At 37.3% G+C, this 21682-nt stretch overlaps 2 protein-coding genes across 5 annotated transcripts in view; one reads left to right on the forward strand and one right to left on the reverse strand.

Annotated features, from left to right (window-relative positions):
- Positions 1-21682, reverse strand: part of LOC149084792 (xaa-Pro aminopeptidase 1-like) — a 537471-nt gene that overhangs the window by 338525 nt on the left and 177264 nt on the right. For all 4 annotated transcript variants that reach the window (XM_089232535.1, XM_089232536.1, XM_089232537.1 and 1 more), the window contains 2 exons: positions 9173-9213; positions 3247-3298 (listed from right to left, as the gene is read on the reverse strand). In XM_089232535.1, coding sequence (XP_089088661.1) covers positions 3247-3298; positions 9173-9213 — 93 coding nt within the window. The remainder of the gene's footprint in view (positions 1-3246; positions 3299-9172; positions 9214-21682) is intronic.
- On the forward strand, positions 12838-14800 carry LOC149084796 (uncharacterized). Its single transcript, XM_089232539.1, has one exon. The coding sequence runs from the start codon at positions 12849-12851 to the stop codon at positions 14709-14711; it is 1863 nt and encodes a 620-aa protein (XP_089088665.1). The 5' UTR covers positions 12838-12848; the 3' UTR covers positions 14712-14800.

Consider the following 21682-nt stretch of genomic DNA (forward strand, 5'->3'; position numbering starts at 1 on the left):
AGGAAAAAAGTGTAAAGTAGGGGCCAAGAGCGTGCCCACCATTAAATCTGCCTCTATGGCTCGAATGCACGTTAATTGAATTTTTATCAGCTTAATGACCAATTTTCATCTGATTTGAAAACCATTGTGTTAAACTAAATGTCGAATTGTAGGATTCTGTGATCTTTTCATAAATAGTTTTCCTTTCAATCATATTTGAGGCTACGGTTTCTTGCTGAGATTTAAATCCAGTTAGAAAATATAGCACAAATTTGATTTCTAGATAGATCATGATTTTCATTCGGATGATTTTTTTTAAATAATTTTTTTTTCATTGCAAGTAAATTCAAAATTCCTGCAAGCTTTAACCTTGGCCAGCTACAAGATTATTCTCCCACTGCATGCAAATTAGTTTCGACACGGGCCCTCTTAAATCGTCATTTCAAATAACATTTAAAAAAATTAACAAAAGTAACGATAAAAAATCAACAAATGTAACATGAGCAATGCTTCAAGAAAGGAATTTGGCTTCTAGGACTAAAACTTTTGAAAATGAAATATAGGATGAATTTTAAAATAAGATGAACATGAAAGAACGACTGAGCACGTGGGGAGATAAGAAAGAATGATAGAGGAGGGGAAAAAATATTTTGTTGTAGTACGCCTTTGATGCTAGTTTGTTTCTGACTGGATTTTCCATAAAATCAACTCTTTAGCCAAGGAGCTTTCATTCGAAGCACCTTGAAATCAAGTTATGTAATAAAAGTGACCAGTTTCTACAAAATTGACTTTTAGTGGAAAAAGTGACTCGTGCCGAGCCTTGTTGTTCTCATATACATGGCCCTTTGGAGGGTCCGAACGGGCATCCGGTCATGTGATCATCTCGTACCTCATGATGACCCGAGCATGCTTGATATGAAAACCAATGCGCAAAATATAATAAGAAATAAGAATATTGAGTCTCTACACTGCTCATTACCTCCAATTATCCAAAAAAAAGTCACTTTGTATTTAAGCTATTCTGAACTCTTATTATTGTAAATCTGATTGAATACTTTTCCATCATACAGATGAAAAATTTTAATTTCTATGTATTTTTTTTGTCTTCCTTCGCCCTATTATTATTGTTCCTGTCTTTGAATTGTACTGTATTATTCACTGAAATGCTTTGTCTTCATCAGTACAGATCCACGGTGGTTTCTTGATTAATTTGCTTTCCCATTTAGCAAATAACATTTCATCATTGTTGAATAAACTTAGTATCAGGTTGATTAATTTATGTACCAATAAATAAAAAAAAATCTGTTTTTAGGTTTTAATTAGAAGGAAAATAACCTACCAATTTTACCTAAAAATATTTAAATGATAATTATTTAATTTTTACATACTGTGGTATATAAGGGGTCATATATACAGAGGGTGTTCTGTTAATGTACTGACAAACTCAGAGGGTTGTTAGTAGACATCAAGAGGAACAAAAATTACAATGGAACATGGTATCGCAAACCACGGTGAGAGGGTGGAAATCGCAAAAAAAGCATGAAGGTTTCGACGTCACACTGGAACGATAAAAAGTACAATAATAACTACAAAAAGATTTATTTGATTAATTATTACAAGAGTTGTTGGAAGTGGTGGCCGCTGACACTGCACAGTATACAATGACGTAAAAATGATCCCCAGATGCGAAGATACTAGGTATGCTTTTGATGTCTGCCACAGTGGCGATAATCCGCGCTATGAGATCCTCCAGTGTGCCCAAAGGCATCACATAGACAAGTGATTTAAGGTGACCCCATAGGAAACAAACGCATTGACAAACGCATTCAGTGTGTAATGCATCATTACACTCCAGGCACAAAAGTCCACTTTTGTTTCAATCTGATCGGTGGTTTGGGTTAAATATTTTGTTTACCTGTCAGAATATGTATAAATATATTTACTTTTTTGTTTTCCTGGGGGTCGATCGCGATTATCGTCTGATCGACGATTGCAACCAGCTCATCTTAGTTGTTTTGTTGTCATTTTGGAGTGCTGATAGTTTCAATTTAAAATATGTAAATTTTGCTGATATTTCGGCTGTGACATATTTTTTTTGTATCCTGAGATGTAAGGTACAGGTAATCCGATTATGCCATGAAAAATACCGGTTCCTTAATGTATAAACACTTGTTTCAAGTCAGTTGCGATCTGCTCTTTCCAATTGAAGCTAAAATGAAGTGAATTTACTAATTAATCCTGTCGAGGTACTTTTACCGGCTGGTACTTTACAAAATAATGTTCACTTTGAGCTCTATTGCAGACCAAGTGGGACGATCTCGTTGAGGACAATAGGGTCTTTTGCCTATAACGGTTTTTGCTGATTTCAAAGTTTACAATGTCAGATCGTGCTGATCAAGAATGTCGAAATGATGACTGGATATTGGGCGATCCTCTACGACAATGCATTTAGGCTTGGAGGTGACAGTTTGCCAAAACTGCCATTGGATAACCGCTTGGGGAGCTCAGTTGATTCATCTATGATGTAGCTTCGTGTCTATAACTGGCGAACCGGTTCCTGAGGAAAGCTAATGATTTCGCGTCATCACAGAGAGGACTGAAATACTCAACTTTATACTGAGAACTGTGGACTGCTGGACCTTTTTGGTGAGATCGGAAAATTTTATTGTAATAAAAACTGAGATTCATAAAATATTTAGATTGGAAAAAAAGATTCATATTGTCAAGCACACCGGTGAACTTGATTGTTAATGTAAAAAGTATTTAATTGTTAATAGTAATTGTTAATTTAAAAGTGCTTAATTGTTAATAGTGGAAAAAATAAATAACTTTTGTTAGAAATGGCTTTTGTTTTAATTTTGCCGTCTTGCAATTTAGATCCGATATGAATTCGGGAATGCAACATTCATCGTTGCAAGTGATCAACTCACATCCACCTTTTGTCTCCTCTGGATTGGAGCCTGCATGCGTTTTCCGTGATTTTCACCCTATCAACGTGATTGCAACACCATGTTCCATTGCAATTTTTGTTCCTCTCGATGCCCACTAACAGCCCTGAGTTTGTCGGTCCATTAACAGAACACCCTGTATACTGGATCAGAAATTGGCAGTGCTTATATCATTTTGCAAAGAGGAATGCATATGATTGCAATTCCATTTTGTATTAGTAAATAATTAGCATAAAATCAATAATCAATGGGTTGTATGTATAGAAATGAGAGCAGTTGGCAATAAGGGGGTTTAAAAAAGAATTTACTCTCAACTTACCATGTGATATAAGAAGTGGATCAATGCCTACCCTACTACCAACAGGTAATACCTATGTGAGACAAAAATGAGCTTCATTTTTCATACAACGTATTTAAATACTTTTGAAATTATCAGAAATGACAAATTTTGGTTTGAGAGAAGATAAAAAAATAACTTCATGTGTGTGTGTGTACCAGAACATACCAACGCTATCTGTGAATGGTACCATGATAATGGAAGATTATGAGAAAGCCAACATTTTTGTGAAATTTTTCTTGTTCATATAACTTCAGTTGTTCTAGTTACGACAACTGTAATCATGACATTATGAATGATCATCCGTTCTTTCATGATATGTTCAACATTCTGACAATAAAAGCCATTATTGCTTCTTTTCCTGGTCGATCATCTCCGTGTCCTGACGGAATACCCAGTTGTTTCTACAAACGTGTCTTTCAGACCTGATATCTCAACTTCTTAGCTCAATTTTCACTTCCTTCTGCAATTTTTTTGAGAAATGCATAGCCAAACAGTTACTTCTATTTACCATCGAGATGGGCCTTAATCCCCTCAGTTCAGATTGGTTTCATTTTGGGCTGCTCCTTGTCAGTGCAGCATTTGATTTGCCATGATATATGGGAGACTGCTATCGATTCAGGACAAAAGGTTAATGTCACTAACGTTGATTTCCAAAAGGTATTTGATAAAGTAGACAGATTGTAACTACTGAGGAAGCTAGTTGGCATGGATGTTCCTGATAAAATTGTGAGGATAATTCAACTACTGCTATCAGACATGGTTCATCAGGTTTGCATATGTATGTCATGTCTAGAGAATACCAGGTGCCAAGCAGAGTCATCCAGAGATCAGTGTTAGGCCAGATCTTACTTACTTTGTGTACTTACGATATCACTATGGCTGTGTCACCCATCCTTTTATTGTAATTTGCAGAGGATGTGAAGTTATTCTGTCCAGTATAAAACACTAGGGGACTAAAAATAGCATGCGGACAACTTTTCCAGCGGAGTTGTCAATATAAACTCCCTATTTCAACATCCAAAAGTGGATCAATGCATTTAGGAAGATGTACTGATTATTATTAAATTATATCAGTAATGAAACATTATAGAGCAATTAGATACATGCATGGATTTAGGTATTGCAATTAGTAATTGTAGGTATTTAGGTATTGCAATCAGTAATTGTAAGTATTTAGGTATTGAAATTAGTAATTGTAGATAAATAAGGCACAGCCTGGATTTCACAGATCATTGTGCTATGATAATGATCAGTAAAATGATCCAGTTTGCAAAGCTAACAGAATTTAATGTTATGTACAGCATACCACAAGTGTGATGCGCTTACGTTGTTGTATGCTTCCTGTGTGTATGTTAGCCCAACTCTAGAGTTTCATCACGAGTATGAAGCCCATACGAAATTAAGAAAGTAAAGCTCCTCGAAAAGTCACAGAGGTACTTTACCAAATGAATAGCTGGCACAAGTGATTGGTCTTATTGCAAGAGGCTTCAATTTCTGGGTTTGCACTCACTGGAATGGCATAGAATCCCTGAGACCTGCTGAACCAAGACCCTACAAACTTGTTTACTTATCTACCATCAGGAGAACCTCTCTTCCAGATCATGGAGAGACGAGTCAACCTACAGAGGCATCCCTTCCAAATAAGAGTATCAAAGGCCAGAAGAGATTGCTTTTTCCACAGATACAGATGCCGTGTGGCAAGAATATGGAACAGTTTGCCATCAGAACTATGCATATCCTATGCAAGATTTTCTTCCACTATTTAGGATTTTGACCTGCTCTGTATGCGAAGTGTTATCCTTCTGACTATTATTTCTGATTTTTTTTATTTATTATTATTTTATTATGTAATTTTACTTTTCCACTGTAAGTGCATTTCATGCCTTCCAGGGTTATTGTAAATAAATAAATTTTTAAGTGTGCTCATATAGAATTTATGCAGATTTAATTTATTATATATGTGATACCAGAAAAAGAAGAAATGAATATATCATAGGGAATTAATAATTAAATCAACTAAAAAATGTATTTATTCAAATAATAACACAAAACATTCAGTGCTTACAATTTAAAAATGTTTTTGATAAATAAAGCTCACATCACAGAGTGAAACAATCAAACATATACTAATAAACAGAGCCCTGAAGTTCAGGCAAAATGCCATAAATACCTTTCTTTGCCTATTTTCAAAATATTTTGGTAAAAATGTCTTTTTTGGCATTTTTGTGCCATAAATGCCAATTTTACCACATTTTTAAATTTATTAGTGAACTTCAGAGAGAGAAACCATAAAACTTGGATATTTTGAGCATTGAGCAGGGCCGTCATTTCAACTTTTTCTGGGAGGGGGGACAATTTTTTCCAGGGGAGGGGCAAAGAACATGTACTCAATGTATTTATAATTTTATATATATATATATATATATATATGGGGTGATTATAAAAAAACTATCCCGACATATGGGCCCCTAACTATCATACCATTCACAAAAACTGAATGAAATTTTGGCATAAGGTATTTTGAGGTAGGCGCTCAAGAATGATATGGAAAACAACAGTGTCACTCTAACAGTTATGGTTACAGTGAGAAAATTTCGAAAATATCAAATGGCAACACCAAGTTTTTTGTATTGGAATGCGATCTCCATACTGAAAAACACTAAATAGCGTTGGAATGGCATCTGTAGCACGAAAATCCCCGGAGCTAGGCAAGGAAAAAGTAAAAAGGACTTTGCCGTGCACCAGAGCATTAATGTTCGTTTCATTCGTCACACCGTTTCTTCGGCTGAGATCCCAGCCTGATTAGTCCTCCACAAGGTCATGTGGAAAAAACACAATAAAATGCTTTATTTTATGCTCCTTATTGGTTGTCCTCAATTTTAGCCTATCTACCGCCGGTGATTTTCATGCTACAGTTGCCGTTCGAACGCTATTTAGGGTTTTTCACAACGGAGATCACATTCCAATACAAAAAACTTGGTGTTGCCATTTGATATTTTCGAAATTTTCTCACTGTAACCGTAACTTTTAGAGTGACACTGTTGTTTTCCATATCATTCTTGAGCGCATACATCAAAATACCTTATGCCAAAATTTCATTCAGTTTCTGTGAATGGTATGATAGTTAGGGGCCCATATGTCGGGATAGTGTTTTTATAATCACCCTGTGTATATATATATATATATATATATATATATATATATATATACCATTTTTGGTGTATTTGCAAAAGCCGGGGGGGGGGGGCAATGGCCCCTTGACCACCCCAAATGACGGGCCTGGCACTGAGAACTTCAAAAGAATTGTTCTTTTTGAAATTTTACAACTGTCTCAGTATTAATTATTATCAGAAAGCCGTCCCCATATGCATTTAGATGCAAACAATGTGATCTGAGAGATTGGTGTGTTGCCATTGCACTTTGCTTTGACCTAATAGCATCAGGCGTGAATGATTTTGATTTAGATTAACACAGCCTATGTTAGAGAAGCAGAGAAAATTAGTTATTTTTGTTTCTCTACATGCTTTACATAATTAGCTTTCCTCAGGCATTGGACTCCATTGTGTAGCATACCAATGATTGTTCCAATAGGTCATGAATTAAGTCATGGCTCACACAAGGAACAGGGTTAGGAGCAGACAGAGCTCTGGGGCCCCATGTTGTTTTGATTTCATTTTTTTTACACCATAAATGCAATGCAAACAACCATGGCTATTTATCAAACATACGTATTTAGTATTCGATTAAATTGACCAGAGTCACTTTAAAAGGTGTATGATAGATGCGGCCACACTGGGGTCCACGCTTGAAGGAGTCCTGCATATGTGGCAATATAAAAACTTAACCTTTTTTACACAAAAATAGAACAAGGTAGCCATGTTTCAACTATAGAAATGATAATGATTATTCCAAATAATACAACAAATGAACAAGAATTAATCGCAACTCGAGATAGCCCCAGGCTATTCTCTACCAGCTACACACGGCTCTGGAATTGGCCTAATCCTAAGGGTCTACTAACATTTTATCAATTTAACTGGGATAATAATGAAGTTATTATAAACTATAATTGAAACAATAGACAGATTAAGTGCAACCAATTTTTTAGCTAGTTTTTGAACCCTTAAAAAAAATACCTTTGTTTTCAGTTATTTTTTTCTTCCTTTCAAAAATTATGAATGTTTTTTTTTTAGTGGCTATTTCAGGCATTTTTATTGCCTTTTTCCCTGCCTATTTTCACCATTTTTAGTGCCTAAACTTCCGGGCTCTACTAATAAGTGATTATACTGCAATATGTGTGTGTGTGTAAAATACTATTTCCATTAAAACACCTATATGTAAAATTAGCGTTTCTCGAGGTATTTGTGAGGCTCTAAAGGGGTATCACATCTATTCAAAGATATTGATGCTGTGCCTACTTGCTTCTTGGTAATTAGAAGCAACCAGAGTTTACCCGAATCTTTATTACCCTGAAGACACTGTGGATACAGTAAAACTTTAGATTATGAGTGTTTTATGAAGTACAGGTGACAGGATGCAAAGCGAAGATAATTGGAAAGAAAAGTCTTATTCCTCTGTGGGGAATCAAACAACAAATTTTGCACTTTCCATGCCTGCGCTCTACCATTGAGTTACAGAGGACAGAGATTTTCTTTCCTAAGAACACAGTGTTCCTTTTTTGGGCTGAACGGGACTGCGCAATGGACAGCTTTTTAACTCGGGAACAGCTCATAATGAAATTAGCCGGCTGTCTATTGCACAGTCCCATTCAGCCCAAAAAAGGAACACAAAGTTCTTAGAAAAGAAAATGCCTGTCCTCTGTAGCTTAAAGTTAGAACACGTGCCCAGAAAGTGTGAGGTTGGTGGTTTGATTCTCCACAGAAAAATGTGACTTTTCTTCCAATTATCTTCACTTGGTATCCAGTCATCTGCACTTCATATAATTAGCACAGAGGTTCATTGTGGGGTTCTCTGAGTGTTTTGTAAGATTTTCAACAAATTTTGACTTTATATAAACGATTGATCTTTCACAATACCCCTTTCAGACCTGAGCATTCATTTTTTTGAATTGTTTTTGCATTACAGTACAATTACCTTAATATGAAATTTTGTAATTTTTTTTTTTCTCCTTTAACATGCAACTGTCTCTTAATTTATAAATGAAAATTTATACATTATTTTATAACATTTAATGTTTCTAGCATTAAATCATTCAAGTTTTAATATTTAAAAAATATAATTTGTAGTTTTAAACAATTTTTAATTGTAATATTAATGTAAATGTTGTTTTTGAACTAACACTTTGTTCATACATCCAGTTTCTTTGGTATGAAAATCACGATATATTCCAGTACTTGCTGCGATTCCAAATTTTTTTTTTATTAGTGTGACAGATAAAAAAATATTTTCACATCAAAGCAAATTTTCAAAAGCAAAAAAGAAAGTGTCATTGTAAAACCCAATAAATGACCATCGAGATAAAGTGATCTAAAAGCCAGTTAATATTTGAAAGTTCAATAATATATTATAATGACAAAAAGTTTCATTTAAAACTTTTAAAAATAATTATAAAAATCGTCAATAGATGGCATTTTATCTGATAACAAAAGCAAAAATTAGCATTACAATGCATCTGTTTGCAATGATTAATATATTAATTAAAGATAGCTCAAAAACTGGTCCAGCGCCATCTGTTAGCCATTTTCATAATTTTTGAAGATTTCAATAAAATATCATGTTGTTTCCAGTATATGTCTAAACTTTTAACCTATACATGTTAATCTATTAATTATTGAACTTTCAAATGTTAACTAACTTTTGGATCATCCTGCACATAGTTAAATCTACTACATCAATTACTGAAATGAATATGATTAGAAAAAAACGTTAAATGACTTTTACTCACTCTAGATAGCCATTCATGAATAGTGGGTGTCCCAGCAAGACCTAGAAAAAATCATGGAGAAAACCATAAACTGCATGAATGATGAGTGATATTTTCTTCAACCCTTAAACTGGTAATGCACTGTTGATTTTGAAACTTGTTATTTTTTTAAATGTTCCTTTTCCCAGTTACCACATTCAATAGATTAATATCTTGTCTACATGCACCATTCAGTAGTAAACTTGATTTGTAAAAATCATTGATCATTGTTATATATATAGCAGCTTTTTTACATTTAAATTTTATTGTAAAATTTATAAACCTCTATTTCATAGCTATTTTTTTATACATGCAAGTTTTTATTTTTTCATTCTTAATTATTAAATTTATGATTCAAATATAGGTATTACGCATGAAAGATCACTATAATGCCCTAGTATATAGGACTTTAGTACAAAATGTGAATTTTGCAGTTTCAAATGGCCAAAAGTATTAACCCTTTGAGCGGTTTTTAAAATTTTTCTGATCTGCATTATAACTTCCACATTGGAAATAAAAGCATGTTAAGAACCTGAGATATTTCGGGGTGACCGAAATAAAGCAGATCCAGTTTGACGAGATATCTCGGGATTGCTGCTGTAATAGTTAAATAAAATGATCCAAACTTTGTCTTACAGCTAGAAAACTAAGTGCTGGCTGTTATGTGTATCATATAAATACAGCAATAGTATAATCCAGGAAAAGAAATAAAGCTCATATCTAAGATTTTTTATACTAAAATTAAGTGAGAAACTGATTTTTAAACTTGACAGTGATAATGGTTAAATAAGCATAGAATCAAATAATAAAAAAGTTGGGCTGTTTTTATTAAAGGATTGATCAAACAATTGCCTTAAAATATTTGCCAGTAAAAATTTTAGTCAAGTTAATCGAGCAGATCAATCTGGTGAAAATTTGATTTCCCCATACAAATTTGAAAATTTAATTGAATTATTATTTTGGCTTATATTTTTTAATAAAAAATTATAAGTTTTAGGAAATAAATTGATCAGATCTAAAACAGTTAAAATCTATGCCAGGGGCAGCCAATTTCTTTCAACACTGCTCAAAACAATTAGGGGAGCACATGGTTTTAACAAAATTACGCAAAGATGTACACCAATAAGTAGCATAAAATGAATCATCCATAATTTAAAGCCTAGCAGGAAACGGAAGAAGAAAACTTCATATGCAAATCAAAGTTCATGACGTCAAAAACCAGAAAAAGGAGATAAGGGCAGAAATCGGGATGTTGCAGAAACGTCTGTTTTACTGCTGTAACTGTGAAATTCGATTGCACAGTATTGTTTTTTGAGACAAGGTGACTTGAGGATGTCTCAACAACGTGATTTACCGGAATCCATGGCATGGCGTGTTATAGGCAGACTGGAATCGGGGCAAACACAACGTAGTGTCCCGGACGCTGTTGGAGTCGCCAGAAGTGTTGTTGCAAGGCTGTGGAATCGATTCCAAGAAACAGGAAATGTTAAACGTCGACCAGGGCAAGGTCGGCCACGCGCCACTACAGCAACTGATGACCGGTATATACGGTTCACAGCCCGTAAAAACAGAACAGAGAATGCTACGCAGCTGCAAAGATGGTTGCTCTTGGCAACAGGACAAAGGGTGTCCAGCCGAACAGTACGTAATCGGCTTCATGAGGGAGGGCTCTATGCACGTAGGCTAATGGTCTGCATCCCGTTGACCCCACGTCACCGTGCGGCCCGAAGAAGATGGGCTGCTGAACAACGAGATTGGGAGCAACATGATTGGAGCCAAGTGCTGTTTACAGACGAGTCCCGATTCAGTCTGGAGTGTGACACCCGACGTGTTCTGGTATGGAGGGTCAGGGGCACTCAAAATAACCCTGCATTCATTCGTGAAAGGTCACAATACAGACGAGCTGGTTGGATGGTATGGGGTGGAATCAGCATAGGCGGACGTACGGACCTGCATATAATTCGGAATGGCACTTTGACGGCCCGAAGGTATGGAGACGAGATACTGCGACCTCATGTCATCCCTTACGCTGGAGCCATTGGAGATTCCTTTGTTTTCCAGGATGATAATGCCCGACCGCATAGAGCTCATCTGGTGGAGAACATGCTTGAAGCTGAAACAATACAGCGTATGGAATGGCCAGCGTGCTCTCCTGACCTGAATCCAATCGAGCATGTTTGGGATATGCTCGGACGACGCATTGCTGAGCGACCAAGGCCGCCTGTTACTGTCCGAGACTTGCAGATTGCACTTCTTGAGGAGTGGGACAGTATTCCCCAAAGTCTGATCGATAACCTCATCGCATCCATGGCAAACAGGTGTGCAGCAGTCTTAGCTATTCGAGGAGACCACACGCCCTATTAAAACTCATGCATCATGTCTAAACAGTACTTTTTTTTATCTTTACATGTAACCAAATTGTTGCCCTAAATCATCTTTTCATGTTTTTTCCATTTTTAAAGAATTAAAGCTTAATTCCAAATTTTTTTAAGTCTTTTTTCTGTATTGCGCATTGATACGCGTGTACTATCCATTGTATGCCAATAAGTGGCTGTCTCGCACGGTTTTCTTCACTTTTTTGCTTGCTCCCCTAATTGTTTTGAGCAGTGTATTTGAGGGTCATCCCAGTTAAATTGATTTCAAGCCCAAAATAAAGTATTTGAGGTGAATTCCAGGGTCATCATTAACAGGTCTGTGTTTGTTTTTGCCATCTGTGGGATATAAAAATTTTGCCACCCCCTCCCATTTCAGTGTAACCTTTTTTAACCCCCCCCCCCATTACTAACAAACAAACAAAAGACAAAAAGAGGTACTGCATATTGTTGCGCCTAAATCTTACTTTTCGCAACAAAGGAAAATACTGTTTTCGTATTCTATTACGATCCATAATGATTGACATAATGGGGAGTGCTCAACGTCCTCCCGCAAGCCAACTGTGACCCGCCAAGGGGTTCCTGAATAAAGTTATCAATACACAAAACGCGATAGCTACACCAGTTTCTTGCTTTCTCCACCTATCTGGTCAGCGAACTTGAAAGGTTTGTGCACCCCTGCTATATAACAATGAGGGCCATGACCTCCATAAAGCCCTAGAAGAGCAAACATAAAGCGTTTGAGGACATTAAATGTAAAAATGTCGTGGAAGTTTTTATACAATTGTAAGTAGCTCTATCAAAAATTAGATCATAAATTATTTTACTATTATTAAGTAGCCAAGAGAGAGGGGACCTGTAGTCTCTCCTCATGATTACCAAAATACAGATGTATTCGTACATGGAATAACATGATTAAGAGTTTACTGTAGCTGACGACAGTAAGAGTTACTGTCAGTTTGATACCTTCTGAAACACTAGGTTAGTGCACCTTTGCCTCTTAGTCCCGATTCATCAAAAAATATTGCATTATTCGAAATATATATAACTTATATACATTTTTTTTCAACATTAAGGCGAGACCAAATATTATCAATTCTTTTATTGACAATAGAACTTACTGTATTTATACTACAAATTACCATAGACGAAAAATTATATAGGGTCCATGGGTCAGAAGGCTCCCTTCCCTAATATAATAGATTTCAGAGAAAACACAATTTAATTGTTGTCCCTGTATTAATACTAGGATGTGACGATGCAGGATCGACATTTCGTCAAAAAAAATGTTATATTCAAGTCTATTTTTACAGATTTTCTTGGTGATAAACCTGCGGGAACCATCGACTCTACTCTACTGTACACTTCTGGGAGGAAAAAATACTCGTCATGCCGTCTCTGGGTTTTTCTCCGCCATCTCCTCCCGATACAAGAGCCGTATGACGTCACCATTCGATTCGGAACGTAGCCGCCAAACCACCCCTCCCCGAGAGTGGTCTCGTCTCGCAACTACTGCTGCCACCTGGATTTCGCTGTCGAAGTGGGCGTTTCACCGCTTGTATTTAAGTGTCGCTACCCATGGACTTTCACGATGCAGGATCGACATTTCGTCAAAAAAAATGTTATATTCAAGTCTATTTTTACAGATTTTCTTGGTGATAAACCTGCGGGAACCATCGACTCTACTCTACTGTACACTTCTGGGAGGAAAAAATACTCGTCATGCCGTCTCTGGGTTTTTCTCCGCCATCTCCTCCCGATACAAGAGCCGTATGACGTCACCATTCGATTCGGAACGTAGCCGCCAAACCACCCCTCCCCGAGAGTGGTCTCGTCTCGCAACTACTGCTGCCACCTGGATTTCGCTGTCGAAGTGGGCGTTTCACCGCTTGTATTTAAGTGTCGCTACCCATGGACTTTCACGATGCAGGATCGACATTTCGTCAAAAAAAATGTTATATTCAAGTCTATTTTTACAGGTTAGTTCGCTTCACATTTTCATACCAACTTATTTAATCTTTATAAATTTAATATTCTTTGTGTCGATCCTGCATCCGACGTTTAAAATTATTAGGTACTGTGTGTTTCTATTTTTTGCTCAACCATCAATTTTTTACTTAAAATATATGTGTGCTTTAAAGAAAAACCCTTTTCGCTCCGGTCCTTGTTACCACCATTCAAAATTGCTCCATTCAAAACCTCTTCCCTTTTTCCCTCTTGTCCTTTTTACCCACTTGGCTAGCTTGCTTCTACTGGCGGGAGATATCGAATCCAACCCTGGGCCTAGGGTCAGCCACTCCCCAACACGCTCTCAAAATAGATCAAATCCTTCATCTGAATCTTCGACTCTTTCGGATAACTCATCCATTCTCCGTAATATTCAAGACACCCAAGTAGCCATTCTTGACAAACTTACCCTCCTCACCCAAAAACAGGACTCATTCAGTCATCAGCTAAGTGATCTATCCCACCGTCTTAGTGCAGTTGAGGAAAAACTTTCCCCAGTAGAGGAACTCCAAAGCCAAGTCTACGACCTCTCCTCTAATCTCTCTGAACTCCAATCCTCCCTTACCAATAAAGTCATCGATCTTGAGGATCGTTCTCGACGGGATAACTTGATTTTCCGAAACATTCCTGAAGAATCTGACTTCGAGTCCTCCTCCACCCTCGAATCCAAAATCATCCAATGCTGTTCTGATCACCTTGACGTAAATATTACACCTAGTGAGATAGACCGCTGTCACAGATTAGGTTCCAAAAAGACCCACGGATCCAGACTTACCATAATAAAATTCAACAAATTTAAAATAAAAAGTGAGATTCTAAAAAATGCCTCGAAACTTAAAAACAGCAACATATCTATCTCAGAAGATTTCTCTTTCGATACACGCAAGCTTCGTGGTCAAATTTGGAAAGCCAGTCAAAAATACCGTGACGAAGGCATTAAAGTAAAACTTATCCACAATTTTGCACTCATAAATAATACCAAATATGTCTGGGATCCCGATATTAATGATATCCGCCCCATCTTCCCCGCTCATACTGCTTCGAACCTTTCTATGCCCTCCCTCTCCTCCCATATTTCCTCGGTACCCCCTTTAGGCTACTCCCCCCGAGCAACCCTTCCGTCTACACAACCTCCAAATTAAAAAATACCTACCAGTTGGGAACTATTAACACTCGCAGCCTGAAAAACAAAACTGATTTTCTAGAATCATTCTTACTCATCCATAATCCCCATTTTCTTGGTGCTACAGAGTCATGGCTAAATAATACAATCTCTAATTCCGAAATTTTGCCACCCGATTACAATGCTTTTCGAAAGGATAGAAACTCTCGGGGGGGCGGGGTCTTACTTATTTTCAAAAAATCTATCCCTTTAACTGAAATTCTATTAGATTCCGAACTCGAAATTGTTGGAGCCGAATGGCTTCAACCCAACTGTCCCCCACTTGCCATCTTTTCTGTCTATTTCCCTCCCTCTCCTGATTTCCACCTTTTTGAACAACTGGAAATTATTCTTGAAAAATTTTATAAAACACATTCTATTCTTATCTCCGGAGACTGGAATCTTCCCGGCATTGACTGGAAAAATATGGAATCCCTGTCCGGCAATCACGGAATTAATAACAAAGTCCTAGATATCTTCCTTAAATTTAACTTGGTCCAATCCATTTTTGAACCCACAAGAACCACCCTCTACTCCAGCTCTACCTTAGATCTCATTGCTACCTCCAATCGAATTTCAGTCCTTTCCACCTCCATCTTTGAGGGTTGCTCCGACCATAATATCCCAGTCATTAACTTTTCCCTCCGCCACTCTATCCCATCCTACAAACTCGCCCCTAAACGTAATTTCAACAAGGCAAATTATCCACTTATGCAAAATATTTTTCGCTCTCACTTCAATGATTTCTTATCCATATCCTCTTCTAACAATATCCACACCCTCTGGACCTCTTTTAAATGTATTATAGACAAATGCTTAACTACAGTTCCAATTAAAAATGTTTCTCCTAAGTCTTTTTTTAATCCATGGATCACCAGAGATATTATTCATTTAAAGAGGAAAATCCGCCGAATCGCCTTCAAATATAAAACTAACAAATCCAATTCACTCAAATCCATAATTTCAGCCTCCACCCGAGACCTCAGAAACCTCATTTCCGTCCAAAAGTCCAGATACCTCTCTCATTCTCTACCCCATTACTTAAAAACCAATCCAACAAAATTCTGGAGTTATCTTAGACCTAAATCTGTTGGTCCCACTTCCCTGAGAAGTTCAAATAAATATACATTTTCTCCTTCAGAGATGGCTACCGAATTCAATTTAGCTTTCTGCTCGGTTTTCTCAATAGACCCCTCTCCTCCCCAATACTCTTTTTTTGATTCTATCCACAACTCACCCCCTATATCCTTCTCCAAACAAGGTATCCTAAAACTTTTGAAAAAACTGAAACCCCATTCTGTTGGCCCTGACGACATCCCAAATTCTATTCTTAAATTCTGTGCTGATGAAGTCGCCGACTATCTTTTAATCCTGTTCAATGTTTCACTAAATTCTGCTACCCTCCCGAACGACTGGAAAATCAATAAAATTATTCCTATCCACAAAACGGGTTCACTTTCCAATCCCCTTAACTTCAGGCCAATAGCAATCACTTCCTCCTGCTGTAAAATCTTCGAGCATATTGTAGCAAAAGAAATCCGTATCCACTTAGACTCCATCAGCTTCTTTTTCCCCAACCAACACGGCTTTAGACAATCTCTCTCTACTACCTCTCAACTGGCCCTCTTCATCCACGACCTCTCTGAAGCCATTGATAAAAACCTACAAACTGATGTCGTATTCCTAGATTTCTCTAAAGCCTTTGATAAAGTTCCCCACGATAAACTTCTTCTCAAACTCTCCCGCCTTGGCCTTAACGTTCAATTACTTAATTGGGTGGAGGCTTTCCTAAAACACCGTAAACAGTTTGTTCATTTTAATGATCATAACTCGTCATCCGCCTCCGTAAAGTCTGGGACCCCTCAAGGATCGGTCCTCTCCCCGTTACTTTTCCTAATTTATATCAATGACCTTCCTCAATCCCTCAACTGCACCACTAGACTTTTTGCTGATGACTGTGTAATTTACCGTATCATTCTCCATCAATCTGATCAAGAACTTCTCCAACATAACCTGGCTTCCATCGCCGACTGGTGTTCCGTATGGCAAATGCCAATGAATATCTCAAAAACGGTTCACATGAAAGTTACCCGTAAACTTCTTCCTCTTGAATACTCCTACTCCATCAATCATTTACCGTTATCCCAAGTTTCACATATCAAATACCTTGGTGTCATTATTTCAGCCGACCTACGTTGGAACAAACACATCGACTACATTTACCAGAAGTGTCTTAACAAACTTTTCTTCCTCCGCCGCAATCTTAAACACTCTACTCGGGATATCAGACTTCTCTGTTACCAAACTTATATATCCCCCGTCCTCTCCTACGCCGCTGAAATCTGGGACCCTTACACCTCCAGTAATATAGACAAACTTGAATCTATTCAAAATAAATCCGCCCGATTTGTTCACGACTGCTGGTCATCTTTCATTTCTGTGTCCGAACTTAAAAATGAACTTCATCTCCTCCCTCTCTCTACTCTTCGTTTCATCTCTCGATTAACATTGCTTTATAAAATTTTCCATGGTCAGTTCAACATGGATACTTCTGGTATCTTAGCCAAACCATCCTACATCTCTAGAAGACTCGACCATTCCCTTAAAATAAAACCTATTTTTGCTTCCACTGACTGCTTTAAATACAGCTTCTTTCCTCATACCATTGGTGAATGGAACAAACTCCCAAGCTCTATTGTTGAATCTCCCTCTATCACTAGTTTTTTATCCAACATCAAACAATATCTTTGTCATTCTCAATCGCATCCTCTTGTATAGGCCCAAGGGCCAACAATATTGTATAAATAAATAAATAAATAAATGTGAGTCAACTTAATGTAACTTTGCACCCGAAATAAAACTAAAATGCAATAAATATTCTTTTTTTTACTTTAATTTATTAAATGAGCTCTAGCTGAAACTTTTTTCAATTTATTGATGTATCGTATAAAAAAAATATGCATGTAACGCCTTATTGAACATAAGTATTTCAAATTATCTAAGATTGAATTGTGGTGATCATTCATTCATAAATTATCATTAAAGAAAACTCTCACAAAATACAAAACATGAGAACTTATCAGAAATGAATAGCTATATTTCATATTTGCTTTTTTGTTTTCGTCAGGAAAGTGTATAATGAAGAGGTGCTTTTTTTCCATTTTTTTTGTTGATAATCCTGCGTTTATAACCGAATGTAGTTTTGTGTGTAATACTGTATACAATTCATAAAAATGTGGGCTCTGCCGCTCCCCATTTGTTCCTTTTTTTTGTTTTCAGGAAAACGTCACATAAGGAGAGCTGTCCTTATAAGACCAGTAAACAGAATCGAGTAGTGATCCCTCTTACCATTCTGTTCCATGATTTCTTTATATTCCAATTAGGGACTGCAAACGGACCAGCTTCATCCCATTTCAGTTCCAAAAAAAGTTTAAAAAAATTGTATTGCCATCGAATTCATCCATTTGATTTATAGCCACTTAACACTGTTTCTATCTGTGTTTACCTCTAACCTGTTTCTATCTGTGTTTACCTCTAACCTGTTTCTATCTGTATTTACCTCTAACCTGTTTCTATCTGTGTTTACCTCTAACCTGTTTCTTCAGATGGTCAACCATAGCCGAAATACTTCCACCAAAGCCCTGACCGGTGCCAATAAGAGAATCTTTGTTGCAAAAGATTCTTTTTATTGTCCTGTCTATTCATCCCACAGCAGGAAATCCCTCATTATTTTTTTTCCTCCTCAAAAAAATCTGCGTTGTAGAATGTTCTGTCTTTGGGGCCGTTCAAGTATTACGTCAGCAAATTTTTAGTCATTCCTGACCATCTTCCCCCCCCCCCTTGTCAGCAAAAATCAGCGAAATTCTAACCCCTTCCCCTTGTCAGCAAAATTTTGCCATCTCTGCCCCCTACCTCCTAACACATATTCGTGGGATCAGAGATGTATGTGGACACTTGTCTCCCTTCACTTCAAACGATCAAAAATTTATTTTTCAATGCAAAAAATATTTTTAAAAACTAAAATTTTGAAAGAAAATACCTTTATATGTTATTATAATTTCTGTTAGCAATACCATTTGAAGGCTAAGAAATCTGAAGACTTTTTATTATAATTTACCTTTTCTTTAAGGGATGTCGACTGAACTCTGTCTTTTTTTCAACACCTTCAGTAATCTAAAATGAGGCTTTACTTCACTGGATGCTTATTCACCCTCCCAACTCTTTGTGACACATGGCACTCCCACAAATTTATGAAATGTGAATTAAAAAAGTTTTCTCTCCTCTCTTTCTATACTAAAAAATTTTACACCCCCTCTGAATTTGCCGTCCTGGGCTATAGCTCCCCTGTAAATACACTACTAATCATTAATAGACATGGAGCACAAAGAGAAAATGATCTGTAGGGCTCCTTCAAAGTGAAAAAATTATTGTTTATTTGATGTATCATTTGGAATAATTACTATCGTTTCTATAGTTGAAACAAAGCCACCTTGTTCTATTGTTGTAAAAAAAATTACTTTGTTTTATATTCCCACACATGCAGAACATCTCCAAGGGCGGGGCCCTGTGTGATGTATCTGTCACACACCCCAGAGAGGGGGTACTCTGGTCAATTTAATTGAATACCAAAAAATATTTACTTAAAATAAATAGCCATGGTTGTTTGCAGTGCATTTATGGTGTAAAAAAACAAAAAACAACATGGGCACCCTAGAGCTCTGTCTTCACCTACTCTGCCTTGGGTGAGTCATGATGTCAACTGATGATCTCTTGGAACAATCATCGGTCAGCTACTGCTGCTACAATGCAGTCCAAATGTCTCAGCAAGACATATAACGTGGAGAAATAAAAATTTATAATTTTCCTCTCCTTTTCTAGCATGGGTTGCATTCATCTGAAATACCATGTCTAACGCCCATGGCCCCCCAAGGGTGGGGCTGACAGGGCTCCAGACAGGGGAGGGGGTGATTCTTACCATTTTTTTTCATGCAATAAATTCAATACTTTGGGGTCCATGAAACAAGGAGACCCATGATAGATCCCATCCTGGGGTCCCCCTGTAGCTTTTTGTTTGATGCCCTAAGCATGTTTTTTTCCTTGGTAAATATAGCCCTGTTATTCTTTAATGGCAGAAAGTAAGGCCAGAATTTTTCAGGGGTAATAAATGGGACCCCGACTGCATACGCTTTTCCTCTTTGAAATAAGCTAATGCCATACCTAATAACACTAAAAATGATATTATAGGAGCTTTAAATTGAAAGCCTTCTTTCATGATCAATAATAGTTTAATGGGGGGGGGGGGGGAAATTTAATCAAAACTTTTCCAAAACCTCTAGTGAGAAAGGATTTCTTTTGGAAAACTGGAATTGTTATCAAATTCACAGATGATGTGACAGGCCCGTCATTTAGGAGGGGGAACGGAGGTTGTTGCCCCCCAACCTGGCCATAGACGTAGACAGACTTGGAAGTCTGGGGGGGGGGCACGATGATGATGATGTCAATCCATATACACATTTATACATTAGATCAGTCGACTCCACCTTTGACGCTGGGGGGGGGGCAATGCTTCCCCACGCCCCCTGTATCTCCACCCATGCCCCCGGCTTTTGAAAATATACTAAAAATGGTATATATGTATATATATATACATACATTGAGTACATGTGCTTTGCCCCCCCCCCCTGGAAAAGTTGAAATGACGGCCCTGTGTGATGTGAAGCTAATGGGGGTAGCCTGGAATCCAAGCTATAGGCAGATGCTCCACACAAACATGAATATGATTGCAGCATGGGCTAATGTATGGAGTATGACCATTAGTGTTTATGAGTACATTCTTGCTCATTTTGATTTGAACAACTCATGCTTCACTTATAAGTTGAATGGTAATACTATTCTGTGGATGCAATTAGGGTCACCGATTTTGGAATTCTCATGGACGAGCAGCTAGGGTTTTTTGAACATTGTTCAATGGTGGAAAAAAAATAGAATGCTTGGTTTCATTCTTAGAAATGTGCCAGAACCTAGGGGCTGATGCCATTTGAGCCCCCCCCCCCCTATAAATTTTGTAAGGAGGCTAAACCCCCAGATAATTTCTGAAAAAATAATGCACCCACCCTCTCCTGCATACGTGCTTGAGTCAGCAACTTCCAGCCCTCCCAATGTTTTCTTCATGTCCACGCCCTTGGACTGATCTAATGTATAGAAATATACATGAAATAATATCATGTCCCCCCCAAGTAATCATCGTGCCCCCCCCCCAGACTTTCAAGTCTATCTCGGCCTATGTCCTAAAGTCAACCTTCCACTTTTCCGAGGCTTACTTCATCCTGGAATGGAGTATGACTTAAGATTTTGGAGACCATACCTACAGAGGGACATAGATTTGGTTGAGGTGCATAGAAGAGCTACGCATTCTCTCGTTGGCACACAAGACTTGAGCTATGAAGAAAGACTTGATTTCTTGGATATGTTTACATTAGAAGAATGCAGGTGTCGGGGATATGAGCAAAATGTTTAAAATTTTCAATGGGGTGGATAGGATGAACCATGAGTTATTAATGCACCATCATTCAAATTTTTTGACAAGGAGGACACCAGTATTATTTAGTACTGGAGGATTTCAGGTTGTGGCGTCGCAGGGAATTTTTCTTCAATGGGGATGAACCACGAGTTATTAATGCACCATCATTCAAATTTTTTGACAAGGAGGACACCAGTATTATTTAGTACTGGAGGATTTCAGGTTGTGGCATCGCAGGGAATTTTTCTTCAATGGGGCTGTTAATAAATGGAATAGCCTACCTCTGGGGGTCGTGAATTCTAACACAACTGACACGTTTAAAAAGAAGTAAGGGATAAAATAACATTAGTGGGATAAATCGAGAAGCTATCCATTCTTTGACAAAGACAACCATAATCTCTTTTATGGCCACTGTATTATATAGTATTAAT

Source organism: Pholcus phalangioides, unplaced genomic scaffold (assembly GCF_987345545.1).
Source record: "Pholcus phalangioides strain wild (caught in Gottingen) unplaced genomic scaffold, Ppha-v1.0 ptg000007l_1, whole genome shotgun sequence".
In the NCBI taxonomy this organism is placed as follows: domain Eukaryota; kingdom Metazoa; phylum Arthropoda; class Arachnida; order Araneae; family Pholcidae; genus Pholcus; species Pholcus phalangioides.